At 35.0% G+C, this 19,636-nt stretch overlaps 1 protein-coding gene across 6 annotated transcripts in view; it reads right to left on the bottom strand.

Moving 5' to 3' along the window:
• Pcdh11x (protocadherin 11 X-linked) overlaps positions 1 to 19,636 on the bottom strand; it is a 538,787-nt gene that overhangs the window by 166,837 nt on the left and 352,314 nt on the right. For all 6 annotated transcript variants that reach the window (XM_052170807.1, XM_052170808.1, XM_052170809.1 and 3 more), the window contains one exon: positions 8,646 to 8,844. In XM_052170807.1, coding sequence (XP_052026767.1) covers positions 8,646 to 8,844 — 199 coding nt within the window. The remainder of the gene's footprint in view (positions 1 to 8,645; positions 8,845 to 19,636) is intronic.

Below are 19,636 nucleotides of genomic sequence, written 5' to 3'. Positions count from 1 at the left end.
CAGTCTTAGCCAACCAAGAAAATTTTGGCAGATCTCTGAGTAGTATTCCAGTCAATCAAATCAGTCTCCCACATCTTACACCAGTTAATTAGGTTGTAGTAGAAGATCAATCAAAATGTATTGTCAGAGAAAGATTAATTACTTCTTTTCTGTTAATTAATTAGTATAATAGTGTGCTGAGCAAGCCTATTAGTGAAAGAAAAATGAATGTAAACAGATGTGATAACTTTCAGCTGCTTGTTGGGCCTTTTGGGGGGCCAGTCATATTAGGCCTCTGATTGTAAGCACACCATAGCATCAGTAATAGTGTCAGGCCTTGGGGCCTCCACCTGAGCTGGATCCCAATTTGAGCCTGTCACTGGACCTCCTTTCCCTCAGTCCCTTCTCCATTTTTCCCCAACGACTTTCATTCATACAGGAACAATAGTAGGTCAGAGGTTTTGACTGTAGGATGGCAACCCCAACCTTCCACTGATGCCCTGTCTTTCTGCTGGAGGTGGACTCTACAATTTCCCTCTGCTCACTGGAGGACATTTCATCTATGATCCCTCCCTTTGAGTCCTAAGAGTCTCTCACCTCCCAGGTCTCTGGTGCATTCTAAAGTGTCCCCCCACCTCTGAACTCTGGAGGTTGCATGTTTCCATTTTTCTGCTGGCTTTCAGGGTTTCAGTCATGTTTTCCCCCAACCCCATACCTGATCATGTTCCCCTCTTACCCTCCCTGCCCTCTTTCCCACCCAGGTTCCTCCCTCCCTCCCTTCATCCTGTAATTGCTTTCTTCTCCCTCCCAGGTGGGATTGGGGCATTTGTTCACAGAGAGGAGCCTAGTATGCCTGTCCTAGGAGAGGCTCCTTCAGCATTTGACAAAGACAAATGCAGATATTCACTGCCAGCCATGCAACTGAGCATGGGGACCCCAATGGGGCAGTTAGGGGAAGGACTGGAGAAGCTAAAGGGGATTGCAACCCCACAGGAGGAACAAAAATATCAAATAACTGGTCCACACCTAGAACTCTCAGGGACTAAACCACCAACCAAAGGGTATAAATGGATGGGTCCTTGGCTCCAGTTACATATGTAACAGAGGACGGCCTTATCTGGCAACAGTGGAAGGGGGGGACATTGGTCCTGAGGTTTCATGTAAGAAAATACCATGCATAGTGAAAATATGTTTTCAAAGTCAGATGCCTTAAACTCTGAACAAAAAAAAAGCATTTGTTAACCTAAGGTATTTCTCTTCTTCATTTTTTTTTAATAAGCAAGGTTTCATTTAGCTCAGTTTCCTTTCACATTTATGAAGTGCAAGGGGACACTAACTCCTAATGTGTGTGTGTGTGTGTGTGTGTATATATATATATATATAAAATATACATTGCCTGCACCAGCAAGGCAGTAAGATTAGCATGCCATCATATCTAGTTTTTCTCCTTATGGGAACTGATGGAAAACATTTCATAAAGATTAGTGGTCAGTGGCTAGTATATTATAGACCAGTTTCAGTCTCTTTAAGAGCATTCCAACATATCATTACCAAAGAACATTAACACTAGTTATAATCAGTCAAACTATAATATGCCAGTACTCTGATACAAATTTAATAGCAAAAATCCATTCATTGTGAGGGGGGAACCTAACTATACTGCTTTAATTTGCAAGCAGTATTGATAGCTGTCTAATATTTAATGTGGTATATACACTAGTATGTCTACCAATCTCAGAGATCAGTACAGATTATAATAGCATGTCATAGTATTACAAAAAATAGAAAATATTTTTATATCTTATTATCAAAAATTGTATTCTACCAAAATATGCACATATAAGAAAAAAGTCATATACAATCTATTTTCTTAGTTTCAATAGTCCTCAAATCACTGGACAAATACTACACCTGGGTATATAAAATTCACTGCCATAGAGTGATACAATATGCTGTAACAGGGCCACTTGCTGTCTGTTACTATGAATTCATTTTTAGAACTTTTTTTAAAATTTCTATATCATTTTTTTCCATTTTCTAAGGTTTTCTTCGATTTCCTTCTTCAGAGACCTGAAGATTTTGTCATATAGACCTTTCACTTGTTTGGTTAGAGTCACTCCAAGATACTTTATATTGTTTGTGGCTATTGTAAAGAGTGTCATTTCCCTAACTTCTTTCTCAGCCTGTTTATCCTTTGAGCATAGGAAGGCAACTGATTTGCTTGAGTTGATTTTATATTCAGCCACTTTGCTGAAGTTGTTTATCAGCTGTAGGAGTTCTCTGGTGGAGGTTTTCAGGTCACTTAGTTAGACTATCATGTCATCTGCAAATAATGATAGTTTGACTTCTTCCTTTCCAATTTGTATCCCCTTGACCTCCTTATGTTGTCTAATTGCTCTAGCTAGAATTTCAAGTACTATATAGAAAAGATATGGCGAGAGAGGACAGCCTTATCTAGTCCCTGATTTTAGTGGGATTGCTTCAAGTTTCTCTCCATTTAGTTTGATGTTGGCTACTGGTTTTGCTGTATATTGCTTTAACGATGTTTGGGTATGGGCCTTGAATTCCGGTTCTTCCCAAGACTTTTTGCATGAAAGGATGCTGAATTTTGTCAAATGCTTTTTCTACATCTAATGAGACGATCATATGGTTTTTTTCTTTGAGTTTGTTTATGTAGTGGATTGCATTGATGGATTTCCCTTATATTGAACCATCCCAGCATCCCTGGGATGAAGCCTGCTTGATCATGGTGGATGATCGTTTTGACGTGGATTGGCAGGATTAATATAGTTAAAATGGCCACCTTGCCAAAAGTAATCTACAGATTCAATGCAATCCCCATCAAAATCCCAACTCAGTTCTTCACAGAGTTAGAAAAAGCAACTCTCAAATTCATCTGGAATAACAAAAAACCCAGGGTAGCTAAAATTGTTCCTCAACAACAAAAGAAATTCTGGGGGAATCAGTATCCCTGATTTCAAGCAATACTACAGAGCAATAGTGTTTAAAAAAAACTACATGGTATTGGCACAGTGACAGACAAGTGGACAAATGGAATAGAATTCAAGACCTAGAAATGAATCCATACACCTATGGTCACTTGATCTTCGACAAAGGAGCCAAAAAACATCCAGCGGAAAAAAAGATAGCCTTTTCAACAAATGGTGCTGGTTCAACTGGAGGTCAGCATGAAGAAGAATGCAAATTGATCCATTCTTATCTCCATGTACTAAAACTCCACTCCAAAGTGGATAAAGGACCTCCATGTAAAAACCAGACACACTGAAACCAATAGAAAAAGAAACTGTGGATAAACCCTTGAGGACATGGGCACAGGGGAAAAAGTTCCTGAACAGAACACCAATAGCTTATGCTCTAAGATCAAGAATTGACAAATGGGACCTCATAAAATTACAAAGTTTCTGTAAGGCAAAGGACACTGTTAAAAGGACAAAACGGCAGCCAACAAATTGGGAAAGGATATTCACCAACCCTACATCTGATAGAAGGCTAATATCCAATATATACAAAGATACTCAAGAAGTTAGGCCCCAAGGAACCAAATAACCCTATTAAAAATGGGTGATAGATCTACACAAAGAATTTTCACCTGAAGAAATTCGGATGGCTGAGAGGCACCTTAAGAAGTGCTCAACATCATTATTTCATTAGGGAAATGCAAATCAAAGCAACCCTGAGATTTCACCTTACATCAGTCAGAATGGCTAAGGTCAAAAACTCAGGAGACAGCAGGTGTTGGTGAGGATGTGGGAGAAAGAGGAACACTCCTTCACTGCTGGTGGGGGCTTGTAAGATGGTACAAACCGCTTTGGAAATCTGTCTGGTGGTTCCTCAGAAAACTGGACATGACACTTCCAGAGGACCCTGTTATACCTCTCCAGGGCATATACCCAAAGGATTCCCAGGCATGCAAAAAAGACACATGCTCCATTATGTTTCATAGCAGCATTATTTATAATAGACAGAAGCTGGAAAGAAACCAGATGTCCCTCAAAGGAGGAATGGATACAGAAAATGTGGGTATATTTGCACAATGGAATACTACTCAGCAATTAGAAACAATGAATTCATGAAATTTTTAGGCAAATGGCTTGATCTGGAAAATATCATCCTAAGTGAGGTAACCCAATCACAAGAATACACATGGAATGCAATCTCTGATAAGTGGATTTTAATTAGCCCAGAAGCTCTGAATACCCAAGACACAAATCACATAGCAAATGACTTCCATGAAGAAGTATGGAGAGGGTCCTGATCCTGGAAAGGATTGATCTAGCGTTGGAGTGGAGTATCAGGACAGAGAAAAAGGAAGGAGGTGATTGGAGAAATGGTGGAGAGAAGAAGGTTTATGGGACATATGGGGAGGGGGGACATGGGAAAGGGGAAATCATTTGGAATGTAAACAAAGAATATAGAAAATAAAAATATAAAAAAATTTGTATATCATTTGTTCATGTATGTACTTCCATCCAATACCATTCAAAACTGGCAATTAGTAGTTTGGACTTTCTGTTTGGCCTTATTTTTATTTCTTTTTCTAATATCAAAACATGAAAATAATATTCATACTGTGATGTTATTATTATAAGAGTAAATTATTTGGAATGTAAGTTGTTACCCAAAACAAACAGAACTGTAAACCAGTGCTCCAAGTAACCCTAATATTACATGCTTAAAAAAAAGTGATTATAACTGTGAAACAAATTTTTCTGAAACTGTCCCAATTGAATGACACCAAATGTTTTACTAAAATCTATTTCTGAAAAATGAGAGAAATTATTTGTAATATTTAAATTTGTTAACAATCATTATTTTTAGTTGTATACTAATGAATGCTTGTATGTTGATTTGTTCTCATGAGTTCAGATGCCCCACTGGTGTCAAATGTATTGAGTTGGAGTTACATGCAGCTGTGATAGAGAAGAACCAAACTCAGGACTTTTTCAAGAATAGCAAGCCTTCTTTTCCATTTTACAAAGAAATGTTAATACTATTGACAAAAACATAAGAAAATTGATTTATAATTTTTTCATATAATCAGCAATTTTGATCAGCCAAGGAGCTATGTAATTGAAGTAATATTAACAAATTCTTCTAGAAAGTTTTAAGTAAATTCTTACTCATGAAAACTCTATTTCTTTCAGTTTTGTGAACCTACAATGGATGTTTAGAACTTTGTGGTATTTTAATTCATTATCAGGAAAGAAAACAGACTGAGGATACAATGCATTTCAAAATATGAAAAGGAAGGTGCATAAATTTATTCTACCATTATGGACAGCCATTACTTCTAATAGTTTATGCTCCTATTTGTGGTTCTATTGATTAACAATGCATGGTGTATACACATCAGCTCCATATCATAAATCTTATCATATTTCAGAGCTATAAATCTATTTTGGAGGAGTCAAAGTATATCATCAGTATTTGCCTAAAGAAATTTACTTTTATATAGAGAATTCTGCAATAGAAATTTTTCCTTTTCAATAAGAACACATATATTCAGACATGCTTACATACTCTCAACTATCTTATGACTCTTACTAATATGCCATAGTAAAGTAAGAGTAATTAATTTCCAATGAAGTACTATACACTTCTGCTTGAAATCAGACCCTGTACTACCTATAGAACAACTAACAGCAATATATTGGAGCGCAATTTGAAGGAATATTTTGGATTTAGGAGAGTAGATTATTAATATTATCCATAGTAAAATTAAATTTTAAATATTGCTCCAATAATATTCAGTTTTGTGTAGAAATGGAAACCACTTTTTAGATAGCTCTACACCTAATCTCAGTGTGTTAACATAATGAGAAATACAAATACAATATTTTCTGATAATATTACAGCCAACATCCAGATCAATTTTAAAATAAATTCCACTGATTTTTGAAAGCTTTGCTTTATCTGTTGCTTCATCTTGTATGGTAAATATGAGCAAAATATGAAATGGCCAGTACAATGGTTTCATTTTCATCAGAGGAGAGAAATGCTTAATCTTAGTAAATTAAACAAGATTATATGCATATATATATATATATATATATATATATATATATATATGCTTGTTTTATTCAAATTACATAGGCCTTATTATGTTGCATAAGGTCATGTTATTAACATTTATATCTTTATTTATTTTTGATGACATTAGGGATTGCACCTAAGGTTCCATCTTTATGCACAAATAAGAAAAGTAGGACAAATTTCTACCTTAATATATTTTTTTTAAAAATAGAATTGCTGTTGTTACAGATATACAACTTTAAAGTTTTATAGTTTCTAATAAATACAATAATCTATACTATTCATAGTCATTTTATAACTATGTATAAAATTCCATCCTGTCTTATCCAGCTTAAAAGATTATTTCAGGATTAGATGTTCTTTCTGAATAATCTTATTTGAAAAGGGATTAGCAACATAAAACATATGCAACGGAATCTGTTTTGTTCTATTCAATAAAATTAATATGTCTTCTACCCTTGTATTCATATTAACCCACAAGAAATGATAGAGATATATTTAAAATGATAACTTATGAATGGAAAGGTATATCTATGAAATATACATTATTTATAATCATACTTATTTTTAAGAGAATTTCACCTTATTAGAGTTGTGAAAATTATCACTATCATATATTTTCCCTAGAAAAATAATGAATGTTAATTTTGATAATTCCTGAAAATTTATAGATTTTCTAATTAGCATTAGTTAATTATTCTGTATATGTAAATGAAAATAGATAATGTAGAGATCTGATGTTAAGACATTTTATTATTTTTATATTGTGAAACCTTTGTTTGAATACCTATATTTAAAAAGAGAGAAAAATTATGCTGTGTTGAACGTTATTGTTACTATCTAGTTAACCTTCCCAAAATTTTCAGCATTTAAAGTAAGAAATTATGATGAGAATAGCTGGAGCATGGCTCTGTGGTTTATACAAAATGATTATGCATTGTTACTTATAGCATATATGAGTAATTTTAACACAACTGCACTTGAAGATTTGTTTCATTTCCAACAACCATATCAGTGGCTCACGGGTGTCTGTTGTTTTAATTTCAGGGTGGTATATAAACCATCATCTTGCCTCTGTGGCCATTTGCATACACGTGATTTACATATACATGCAAGCACACACATGTACATAAAAAATTTAAAAGATAAACAACACATAAATAAATTATTTAAAAGCCCATATGCTTAAAATTCTACATTGACCATATCTATAATATTGACTTTTGAAAAATTGAAATTGAAATTTGTATCAATCAGTTTGTTCATTGATCTACTTATATTTGTTTGTATCCATAATACTTTTCTATCACACATGTGGAATTCCCCTTTTCATTCAAAATTTTATATATAGAATGAATATGGAACAAATATTAATTATTTAAAAGTCTAACAATGTTTTGTGATTAAGTTGTCAAATTTGGTGTTTCCACACATTTTTATGCTTTCTATGTGTTCAAATCTGTGTATAATTAATAAATTGGTGCTTAATATCAACTTGATATTTTTTTTAAAATGTCCTCTTTTTGAGGATTTGCAAAAAAGCCTACTTTTAGTGTCTTTTATCTGGAGATGAAATGAGAAATCTTGTTCTTTAAAATTGGTTTTATAATATTTATTTAACAGTTAGCAATATATTTTGATAATATTCTTTTCTCTCCAAGTCCTCCCATATCTTAGCTACTTGTCTTCCCACCCAACATTATTTTATTTATTTCTGTCTCTCAAAAAATGAACTCAAAGCAAGCAAACAAGTAAAAAGTGTCACTTAATAAAACGAACTCAAATCAATAAACCATAAATCAACAGATAAAAAGTACAGAAAGTAAACAAAATTCACACACACACACACACACACACACACACACACACACACAAACACGCACCAAGGAAAGACAAGATAAATCAAATCAAAACAAAACAAACATGATGATCATTTTGTACTGGCTATCTATTCTATGCCATGGAGACTACCCTGGAATGTGATTTATACACCACATCTGTTTTACAGGAGAAAAGCAATTTTCCCTGTCCTAGCAGATATTGGAAGTAAACAGCTTCTTGGTTAAGAGTAGGGCTTTAAACAATAACGTGATGCAAGAATGTGATAAAAGTATCCTATTGAAATCCTCAAAATAATTTCCTCTCCACAGAAATGAGAATTTTTTTTCTCCTGAAATACTTCAAAATTATTTTATCTCTATTAAAATACATAGGACCCTACTAGTAATATGAAAATTAGGAATCATTTATTATGGATACAATTTAATAAATGACTGATAGTGTCAGATTGCATTTAAAGATGTGCAAAAATAGAAAAATCCTACCTGTGCCTGGCCAAAATGACTGTTATAATTTTTGTATTAAATTTATTTAGAATAATTGGTATCATGGATTTCAAATATTATCAGCTGATATATTTACACACACACACACACACACGTACACATACACATACATACATATATATGGCACCTATCCAATTAGTTTTATCTTTTAAGAATATCCTACTAGTCTTAGTAGTATAATTAGTTGGCCCATATAATTACAGCTATAAAAACTTGATTTGCAAACACAATCTATTTCTATTGAGAAAGCAGGAAAGGATCACTTACTAGATTCAGGATCAGAGTTACCATCCCCTTCAGTGCGGTTGTTTGGTGCAGCATGATCAAAATATTCCTCCTGAGGATATCCAAGAGGCAGTGCATGGGATGTAGTGGAAAGGCTGCCTGCATCATGGTCTCCCAATCCACCATCACTGATGCTTTCCTGAGAGCCTTCTGGTAGGTGAAATGTGACACGTCTCTGGGACTGAATGGAACAAAGAAAATTATAGGGTTTCAGTAATATTATGAATAATTGCTTAGTGCACCCAATTTATAAAATGTATTATTTCAGCTATCTGGGAAAGCCACATTAAAATTATCTTGCACTGTGAACAATTTCAGGCTTTTGTGAACAGCCAGATCTGTGCTCAAACCAGTTTCACCTGGCAGCAGAATTGCCTCTATTATATTTCTAAACAGAGGAGATCCAATGGCCTAATGGGCAGGGGCATGTTCAAAGCAAGAAACTGTTAGGCTTTATGCTGTTTGAGCACACTAGATAATTTTGACAATCATTTTAATATAGATTCACTTAGAGGTATTTGGAAATAATTTACATTTTGGATCACCAGAATGAATAAATATAACACAGTTTTTTTTTATTTAATCTATGAGTTTCCAGTGAACTTAAACAGTGGTGACTTTATTCAATAATATACACTTTAAAATTAAAAATTTTAACATTTAGAATAATCATATAAGTAATGTTTGTGTTTTAATTCATTTAATTGTATTCTGTTCTATGAAAGCCAAACCAGCCACATACTATGGATAAATGCTGTGAAGAATTACAAAGACAAGCATTAAGACTTGTGGTACATGATAATAACAGCAGAATATAAAATGTCCAAACATGATAAAATAAAAAACTAGAACATAAGACTCTGAATGTAAGAAGTCTATGAATTCTAGAAAGAGAAATATGCCAACCAGATGCAGTACCATTTTAGTTCTCAGTAGTACTATTTTATACAGTAGCTAGTGAACAAAGATAGCCCACTAAATGAATTTTACTTCCTAGTTTTCATACCCCCTTTTTTTTTCATCTGGACTCAATAACTCTGGACTGGGCCAGTGTAATAAAATATTTCTACTTTGCCATTTTACGCTGTTCTTGCTGCAGAAATCCAAATATACTCGGATATGTCTGAATACATAAGGAACTACACTGTTATCAAGCCCAAAGAAAACAAAAATGTGGAAAGACAGCATAAAAGAAAAAAAAACACCAAAGACTCAAACTATTGCAGAAGAGAAACTATACACTGAGAAGAATTCATGGTACACATTTTATCTAAATTCCTCACTGGAATTATTTCAACCATATCTAAACATTTAAATCATCTTAATAGGAACGTCTTTCAAAGATATCAGACTTTTATGCTCTGCACTACCCAAATTTCAGACCTACAAATAAGAAGGCATTTGCATTTTGCTTCCCACAATATTAGAAATAGTTTGATAAAATTATGTATCAAATAAAACATTACACTATGCACAGAATAAAAGATAAAAATAAGAATAAGTAATCCTAAGTCATATAAACTTATGTGGCATATTTTCATGACAGAAAAGCAAAGAAATTCATGAATTCATTTTATATATTAAATAATTTCTTCAGATGAGAAAATGGAAATGTTTGAATTTCATTTTCCCATATGATATGATGCAAAATACAATTGTATATGCATATAATAATTGCTTAATGTGCATCCATTCTAATCACGTAGTCTTAATTTCTAGAATAAGTTCTAGATAGAATATAAAATGATTAATTTATAATATAATCAATTTAATGTTCTTATAATTATAAAATCATTCATTCATTCTAACAGGGGTCTGCTGATATTCTCTTAGAGCAAGATAAAATATTAGTATCTGTGAGATGGGGTAGCTAAGAGTGTTGGTTGAGTAATTCTTAACAGAGTGCATGGCAAATAAAAGAAAATAAAATAGAAAGAAAAGAAAATCTGGCAGGATGTGGTGGCACACATCTTTCATCATGGCACTAGTGAGGCAAAGTTAGGCAGATATCTTTGATAGTGAGGTCAGCTTTATATACATATTTTGTCCCAGAGCAGTGACAGAATAGTGTAGTGTGTGATTCTGCTCAATCCTCTTCCACATCATCATCATGAACTGTGACAGCGAAATAAGAATAATAAAAAAAGTGTCCAGTAGGTAATATTGTGAGCTTTTCAGCCTTTTATTTTGTGTATGTGTTGCTACAGAAAGAAGTTGGAGTTAATGTCATTGAATGTTGTATTATTAAACTGTTTTATGCTTTCTAAGATCTATGTATCACTACAGGAAAATTTAAAAATTGGGATATTTTTTGGCTTATACCTATCCACTGTCTTCTTACTGTTATTCTTTATCCCTAAGAGAGAGTGCATGGGAAATACAACAACAAAAAAAGGCTTCTGAAATTTTATAATCATCATTACTACAAGGCATAATCTGAATGTCACAATGACTTTTACATTCATATTCATAACTCACATAGCATTTAATCATGGAAGAGTATATTGAGATAAATGGATTTCATCATCTATCAATCACTATTTTATTTATTATTCTAAAGATATTTAGAAGATGTGCATTGAAATAAACAGCATTGTTATATTCTTCACAGCACAATTTTACAGTAGTTATAGAAAATATACCTACTGAAAACTTAAAGTTTAAAAGCACTTTATAAGCCTTGGTATTCTTTATAAATCAAAAATAACGTTGTTCTCAGCTTGTCAGATATGTTGAATTCTTTGAAATCAAAAGGTTGAAACTGGCTAGGAAATGCTAATTATCCTCTAGAAACTCCCCTTAAAACCATATACTGTAATAGAATAGAAATATTTTTGTTGATGTTGCTGTTTATGGTATAATGTTAAGCATTAGTCTTTCTGAGTCATATATTCTATGGCCATCTTCTTCCCTTCTCAGCCTTAATCTTATACTATAAAATATAGCTTTAGAAAATACAGACATGATTTCCAGAGTGGTTGTACTAATTTGCAACTCCACCAGCAGTCGAGGAGTGTTTCTCTTTCTCCACACCCTCTCCAACACCTGCTGTCTCCTGAATTTTTAATCTTAGCCATTCTGACTGGTGTAAGATGAAATCTCAGGGTTGTTTTGATTTGCAATTCCCTAATGACTAATGAAGTTGAGCATTTTTTAAGATGCTTCTCTGCCCTCTGAAGTTCTTCAGGTGAGAATTCTTTATTTAACTCTGTACCCCATTTTTTAATAGGGTTGTTTGGTTTTCTGGAGTCTAACTTCTTGAGTTCTTTATATATATTGGATATTAGCCCTCTATCTGATGTAGGATTGGTGAAGATCTTTTCCCAATTTGTTGGTTGCCGATTTGTCCTCTTGATGGTGTCCTTTGCCTTACAGAAACTTTTGTAATTTTATGAGGTCCCATTTGTCAATTCTTGCTCTTAGAGCATACGCTTTTGGTGTTCTGTTCAAAAACTTTCTCCCTGTACCGATGTCCTCGAGGGTCTTCCCCAGTTTCTTTTCTGTTAGCTTCAGAGTGTCTGGCTTTATGTGGAGGTCCTTGATCCATTTGGATTTGAGCTTAGTACAAGGAGACAAGGATGGATCAATTCGCATTCTTCTGCATGCTGACCTCCAGTTGAACCAGCACCATTTGTTGAAAAGGCTATCTTTTTTCCATTGGATGTTTTCAACCTCTTTGTCGAGGATCAAGTGGCCATAGGTGTGTGGGTTCATTTCTGGATCTTCAATCCTGTTCCATTGATCCTCCTGCCTGTCACTGTACCAATACCATGCAGTTTTTAACACTATTGCTCTGTAGTCTGGCGGTTCCTCCAAAAACTGAGCACCTCACTTCCAGAAGATCCTGCTATACCACTCCTGGGCATATACCCAGAGGATTCCCCACCATGTAATAAGGATACATGCTCTACTATATTCATAGCAGCCCTATTTATAATAGCCAGAAGCTGGAAAGAACCCAGGTGTCCCTCAACAGAAGAATGGATGCAAAAAATGTGGTATATATACACAATGGAGTACTATTCAGCCATTAGAAACAATGAATTCATGAAATTCTTAGGCAAATGGATGGAGCTGGAGAACATCATACTAAGTGAGGTAACCCAGACTCAAAAGGTGAATCATGGTATGCACTCACTAATAAGTGGATATTAACCTAGAAAACTGGAATACCCAAAACATAATCCACACATCAAATGAGGTACAAGAAGAAAGGAGGAGTGGCCCCTTGTTCTGGAAAGACTCAGTGAAGCAGTATTCGGCAAAACCAGAACGGGGAAGTGGGAAGGGGTGGGTGGGAGGACAGGGGAAGAGAAGGGGGCTTACGGGACTTTCGGGAAGTGGGGGGCTAGAAAAGAGGAAATAATTTGAAATGTAAATAAAAAATTATATTGAATAAAAAAAAAGAAAATACAGATATTAGTAAGTTTCCCTATGTTTGCTTTAAACTGCTTTAAAGTAAGTATATAACGTATGGGTCTATAAAGACTATTTTTGTTCAAACTTTTAAAATTGTTATCCTTGTTGGCCACGGTTTGAACAACCCTGATAGAGAAGGTTCTTTTTTTCTTCAGTCTAGCATAATAGCTTTACACCATTTTCTCTGTAGGAAACTAGAAGCATTGTAGTTTTAGGGTTAACTTCACTCATTTGCACATAATATTTGTGATCATTAATAAATTTTCAAGCATTTCAAGTAAAATTTAAAGACCTATTTGTCATCCTTTTAAAAAATTAAGAACCTTGGTAAATAGGCTAAACAATAAACAAAATGTCATTAAAGTCATATATTATCTACTGCATAGGCTCACTGTTGAAAAACCTTACTGCTTTCTATTTTTATTTTGTTGTGTTTTGTTTTTTCTGATTTGTGGCTGGCTAGTTCAACCTCTTGTTTTGCCTCAGACTCCTCTCTAAGATGATTCATTCAATCTGGCTTCTCTCAGATTTTCATTGAATTGCTCTGCTTAGCCTCAAAGGAACTCTGGCAATTTGTTCTAATCCTATGCTTCCTCCTCATACCCTGGCATCAACTGCCCCTGCTGACTTGCACTGAGCTTCATGAATTCAAGAATAAACTCAAGCCCACTGCACTGCACTGCACTGCACTCAGTGCAGTGACTCTGAACTCACTGACAACCTCTGATGCACTTAACTCAAATGACTGAACAAAGCTAACTAAACTACCTGTTTCCACCCCACTCTTATATAGTTTTTCTCTTGAGAGTTGGGCTTATACTGTCTCTGATTCATTCTGTCAAATATTTTTCTCATTTGTCACTTTATCTGTCCCTCAATTACAAGTCACTTTTAGGGATTGAAGGTCTGTACTAAAGGTGTGGCTGCATTCCAACCAGATCACAAAGACCTAGAAGGTCTTTGTATGTGATAACAGCAGCTATATGGTTGGATTAAAATTCCTCAAAAATTACAGACAGTTTAAATTCAATATACCATTCTATGCATAAGCTATATTACTATACATAAAATAACCTTGATTGCCACAAAAGTGTATATTTTATATTGTATATAAGAGTTTGTTTATTCTCATGTTTTTCAAGTGGTAGGATGTTTTAACTCTTTAGAAGAATTCAAAATTTATGTCAATAAATAGTATTTGTACATTCATGGTGGGTCCTTCTTTTGCTAGTTATTGGAGCAAAAGTGATGGTCTCATCTGTGAGCTTAGGAGTGACAGCACTCCTGGGGGAACAGCTCTCTCCAGGCTGGATTTAGGTATAGAGGACTATGGGACAGTCTTAACTCTTGGGCAGAGATGGAATGGGATAGGGGGATTTCACAGGGGAAATAGGGAAAGAGGATAACATTTGAAATGTAAGTACATGAAACATCCAATAAACAAATAAAAATAAAAGTAAAAAACAGTTCTCATCTGACACTTTGCACACCATCTGTAGCATTAGTTTGTTTAAACGACTTTGTCTGCTCTGCAGGTGACATGACCCAGGAGCTATTTGGATTACTGAATGAAAGACACACACACACACACACACACACACACACACACACACACACACACACACACACCAATTAATTTTTGATATGGTATGACATATTCAAAGGCTTGACACTCCTAAAATTTCCCTGGTACCTTTTCCTTTCTGGTACTCCTGATACTCCTAAGCCTTCCTCTGCTACCTCAGGCCCAACCAAGGAAGTCCCCGAATTTTTACATGCAGGAATTTCTCATCTGCAGCTCCCACCCTTTTTCCCCAGTCACATTGATTCTTCCCCTTTCTCACATCCAGTTCCTAGCCCACACAATCTTAAAATTCCACCTCTCTTTCTCTGCCCAGCCACTGGCCATTGGCTCTTTGTAAACTGATCAAAAACCAATTGGGGACAAGAACATTTAGCTTTTGGACATGCTGATTCCTGATTAATTCAAAACATTAGGACCAATCCCCACATCAGGTGCTCACAACCAACTGTAATTCCAGCTCAGAGGGTTTCCATCTCCTCTGGCCTCTATTCATGTGTATGCACATAACCACACAAATATGTGCATATAACAAAATGATATTTTAAATGTCTTGATGATGCCATGAAAATGTTCCTGTATTTTATTTTTTTAAGTGAATGGGTTTTTGCTTGCATGTATATTCATGTACTATGTGCATACAGTAACATTGGATGCCAGAAGAGGGATTTGGATCCTTTGGGACTATAGCTATAGATAGTTGTGAGCTGCCATGTAGATGCTAGGACCTGAACTTGGATCCTCTGGAAGAGCAACAAATGTTCTTAACCACTGAACCATCTCTCCATCCCAAATACTTATATGATATACATATATTTATTAATAGTTTTTGTGCTCTTAATGTATTCAATTAAAAATAAAACTGAAAACCAATATAGAAAAAATAGTATTTATATATTATAGATGTAGAATAATTATGTCTCAATAATTTCATACTGTAATGAATTGTGGCTTTGTTAAACTTTTATAGTCTTAAAGTACAAATATATTATGCCATTCTGTGTTAGTAATTTACTAAAAGTCAATTGAAAAAAAATGCCTTAAAAGAATTTGTAGCTTTTAGGATATATATCTTAATATTCATTTCATTCTCAAAAGAATAGCTGAGAGACAATAAGGGAGTGTATAAGGGACAACATACAAGACTAAAACTCCCTGCCTAACCATTCTGAATAGACTTAAAAGCTCCAATACAACATTACAATTTAATTTTTGAAAAGTTACTCTTCGACTTAAAATCTTTCCACATATATGTGTGTGTGTGTGTGTGTGTGTGTGTATGTGTGTGTGTGTATATATATATCATGATGCATTATTTGACCCAAAGAGATATAATAAAATATTCTAATGTTCAATTACTTCTCAGAGTTTTTGAGTTCTTCCTCAATTCTGCCTTTCATTTATGACCAAAAATATATATTTTGTCTCTTTTTGAAATTCATAGCAGTTCAGCCAATATCATCAATTACATGAACCTAAGCTACTCTTATGTATGAGAGAAAGACAGGAAGACTGAGAGAGACAGAGAAAAACAGAGACAGGGAGACAGAGGAGAGACACAATTTCAAGAAGATATAGAGACAGTTGTCAACCTCCCTATGTTGATGCTGGGAACTGAACTGTGGTCATCTGGAAGTGCAGCAAATACTCCTATATGCTAGGTAATTACTCTGTTTTGTCTAGTGTTTTGAATTTCTAGGAAATATTGTCTTAAGTAAAAATCTTGGAATTAGTTGAAATTAATGTTTTATAATCTTAAATTTAAAGCTTGATGGGTTATGGACACTGAAAGATTTCTTTTTCCAAATCATTACTTTAGTTATTACTGAATCACATTGCTAATTTGTAATTTGTAACACTTCTAGAAAGAGCTGAACATAAATTAATACCAGTAAATTTAGTAACTTAATAATCATTGTAAATCTTGAAAACTTGGCTTAACCTATTTACATTTAAAATGCTTTTACTCATTATTTCTATTTGTTTGCAGCATTGGAATTTTAATTTAATGCCTTAAACATGATACACACATGTTTTATCAATTAGCTATGTTCCCTTCCTTACTCTTCTCTCTTAATTCTCCCTGCAACAAAATATTTTTTTATTCATTATTTGAGAATTTCATACAATGTGCCCCAATAACAATTGCTTCCCATTCTTCACAGGTCTCTACTCCCTCCTTTCCACCCTTTCCCCTCTAAAGAAAAAGAAAAATGAAATAACCAAGTCAAATTTGTTGTACCAATATACTCACTGATCATGGTCAAAATCTCTGTGGCCAGCTTCTTAAAAACAAAAAAACTGAGTCCTTTCCTGCCCACCCCCAACCAGAAGCCATCATCTGTGTAGTGATATGTTCAAGAATAATTTTCACAAATTTTAAGGACTTTTGTCAATACCTTCCTGTCTGTACTATTTCTTATTTTGGGGTGCAGGGGAGATTGGCACAGAAGCCTTCATTCTCAGTTATAAGTATGCAGTCATCTTATCACTGTAAAAGAGGTTTCCTGGCTCACAGCAGGCAGTGGCAGAATTTAAATCATGAACTTACACATGGATTCTGTGTCAACATGGATCATGGACATCAAACTGAGGGCAGCACAGATGACAGACATGAATGTGTTTTCTGATAGTAGAACAAATTATCAGCATCAATTTTTATGATTAATGCTAGTATTGTTCAGCTGAACATTCACAGGCAAAACTCCACTATACCTCATAAAGCTATAATTTCATACTATAGATAATAAGACTATTATTACATTTCCATAATTAGAAAGGTTAATCTGGCACCAAAGAATGTTCAACTTATGCCAGCATGTGGTTCTCATTATATAATGGTTGAGTAAAGTGTTCTGAGTAGCTCTTTAGAATTATCTGTCAACATTTTAAACTTATACAACTTTGCAGTTATTCTCACTCTAATTCTAATATACCCTGCACCAGACTTTCTTTAGGTTTTGTCATTTTCATAATGTGAACTCTTAGAGTAAAGGTAGCAAAAAGAATGCATGTTGCAGTATGTACTCACTAATAAGTAGATATTAAATAATAATAAAAAAAAGCACAGAATACCCAGGATACAACCCACAAAACTCAAGAAGGTTAAGAAGTTGAAGGTCCCAAGTGAGGATGGTTCCCACTTGGGAGAGAAGGAAGAAATCACAGAATGGGGATATCTGGGTAGGAAAGGAGTCAGGGAATGCAAGAGGGGAACATGATTGGGTATTGGAAGGCATAAGATTAAAACCCTGAGTGCTATCAGAAACAATGGAAACAGGCGACCTCCAGAGGTAGGAGGTGGGGGGGGGGACCCTCTAGAATGTGCCAGAGACCTGGGAGATGAGAGACTCTCAGGACTCAAAGGAAGGGACCTTAGATGAAATACCCTACTGTGAGGAGGGTGAACCATTAGAGTCCACCTACAGCAGAAAGACAGGGCATCAAGTGGAGGGATGAGGGTACCATCCCACAGTCAAAAAGTCTGACCCATAGTTGTTCCTGTCTGAAAGAACTACAAGGTCAAAAACGGAGAAGAGCCTGAGGGAAAGGAGTTCCAGTGACAGGCCCAAATTGGGATCCAGCTCAAAGGGAGGACCCAAGACCTAACACTATTACTTATATTATGGTGTGGTTACAAAGAGAAGCTTAGTATGACTGCCTTTTGAAAGGCCATACAAGCAGCTGAAAGAGTCAGATGAAGGTATTTACACCCAACCAATGGACAGAAGCTGGTGGCCCCTGCGATTGAAATAGGGAATAGCTGGAAGAAGCTGAGGAGGAACGTGACCCTAGAGGAAGACCAGTAGTCTCAACTAACCTTGACCCTGAGATTTCTCAGACACTGATCCACCAACCAGGAAGCATTTCCCACTGATATGAGGTCCCCCAACACATATACAGGAGAGGACTACTAGGAATTGACTCAGAGAGAGAAGATGCACCTCACCCTCAAGACGCTTGAGGCCCAAGGGAGTGATTAGTGATGTGGAACAGTCATAGGGAAGACCAGGAGGGGCATAAATACTGGACTGTAAAAAACATACTAATAACTCATGCTGTCACCTGAGTTTTTTTATTTTAGCCATTATGGATGTTGTGAGGTTTTATCTCAGGGATGTTTTGATTTGCATTTCCCTAATAACTAAGGATGTTGAACATTTCTTTAGGTGATTCTCAGAAATTCAAAGTTCTTCAGGTGAGAATTCTTTGTTTAGCTCTGTACCCCATTTTTAATAGGGTTATTTGATTCTCTGGAGTCCAAATCTTGAGTTCTTTGTATAAATTGGATATTATCCCTCTATCAGATGTAGGATTGGTAAAGATCTTTTCCCAATATGTTGGTTGTTATTTTATCCTATTGACAGTATCCTTTGCCCTACATTCCTACCTCCACTGCTGGTTGGATTGCAAGCTGGTACAACTACTCTGGAAATCAGTTTGGCAGCTCCCCAGAAAATTGGACACAGTACTACCTGAGGACCCAGTTATACCATCTTTGGGCATATACCCAGAGGATTCCCCAGCATGTAATAAGGGCACATGCTCCACTATGTTCATAGCAGCTTTATTTTTAATAGCTAGAAGCTGGAAATAATCTAGATGTCCTTCAACAGAGGAATGGATACAGAAAAAGTGTTATATTTACAAAATGGTGTACTATCTAGCTATTAAAAATTATGAATTCATGAAATTTTTAGGCAAATGGATGGAATTAGAAAATATTATCCTGAGTGAGGTAACCCCATCTCAAAAGAATGTACATGGTATGTACTCACTGAAAAGTGGATATTAACCCAAAAAGCTCTGAATACCCAAGATGCAATTCACAGACCACATGAAGATCAAGAAGATAAAGACCAAAATGTGTGTGCTTTGGTTTTTCTGAGAAGAGGAATAAAATACTTACAGGAGCAATTATGGATATAAAGTATACAGCGGAGACTAAAGGAAAGGCCATCCAGAGACTGTC

This window comes from Apodemus sylvaticus, chromosome X (genome assembly GCF_947179515.1).
Source record: "Apodemus sylvaticus chromosome X, mApoSyl1.1, whole genome shotgun sequence".
In the NCBI taxonomy this organism is placed as follows: Eukaryota; Metazoa; Chordata; class Mammalia; order Rodentia; family Muridae; genus Apodemus; species Apodemus sylvaticus.
The sequence above is the reverse complement of the archived record's forward strand: the minus strand, read 5'-3'. Positions and strand labels throughout refer to the sequence as shown.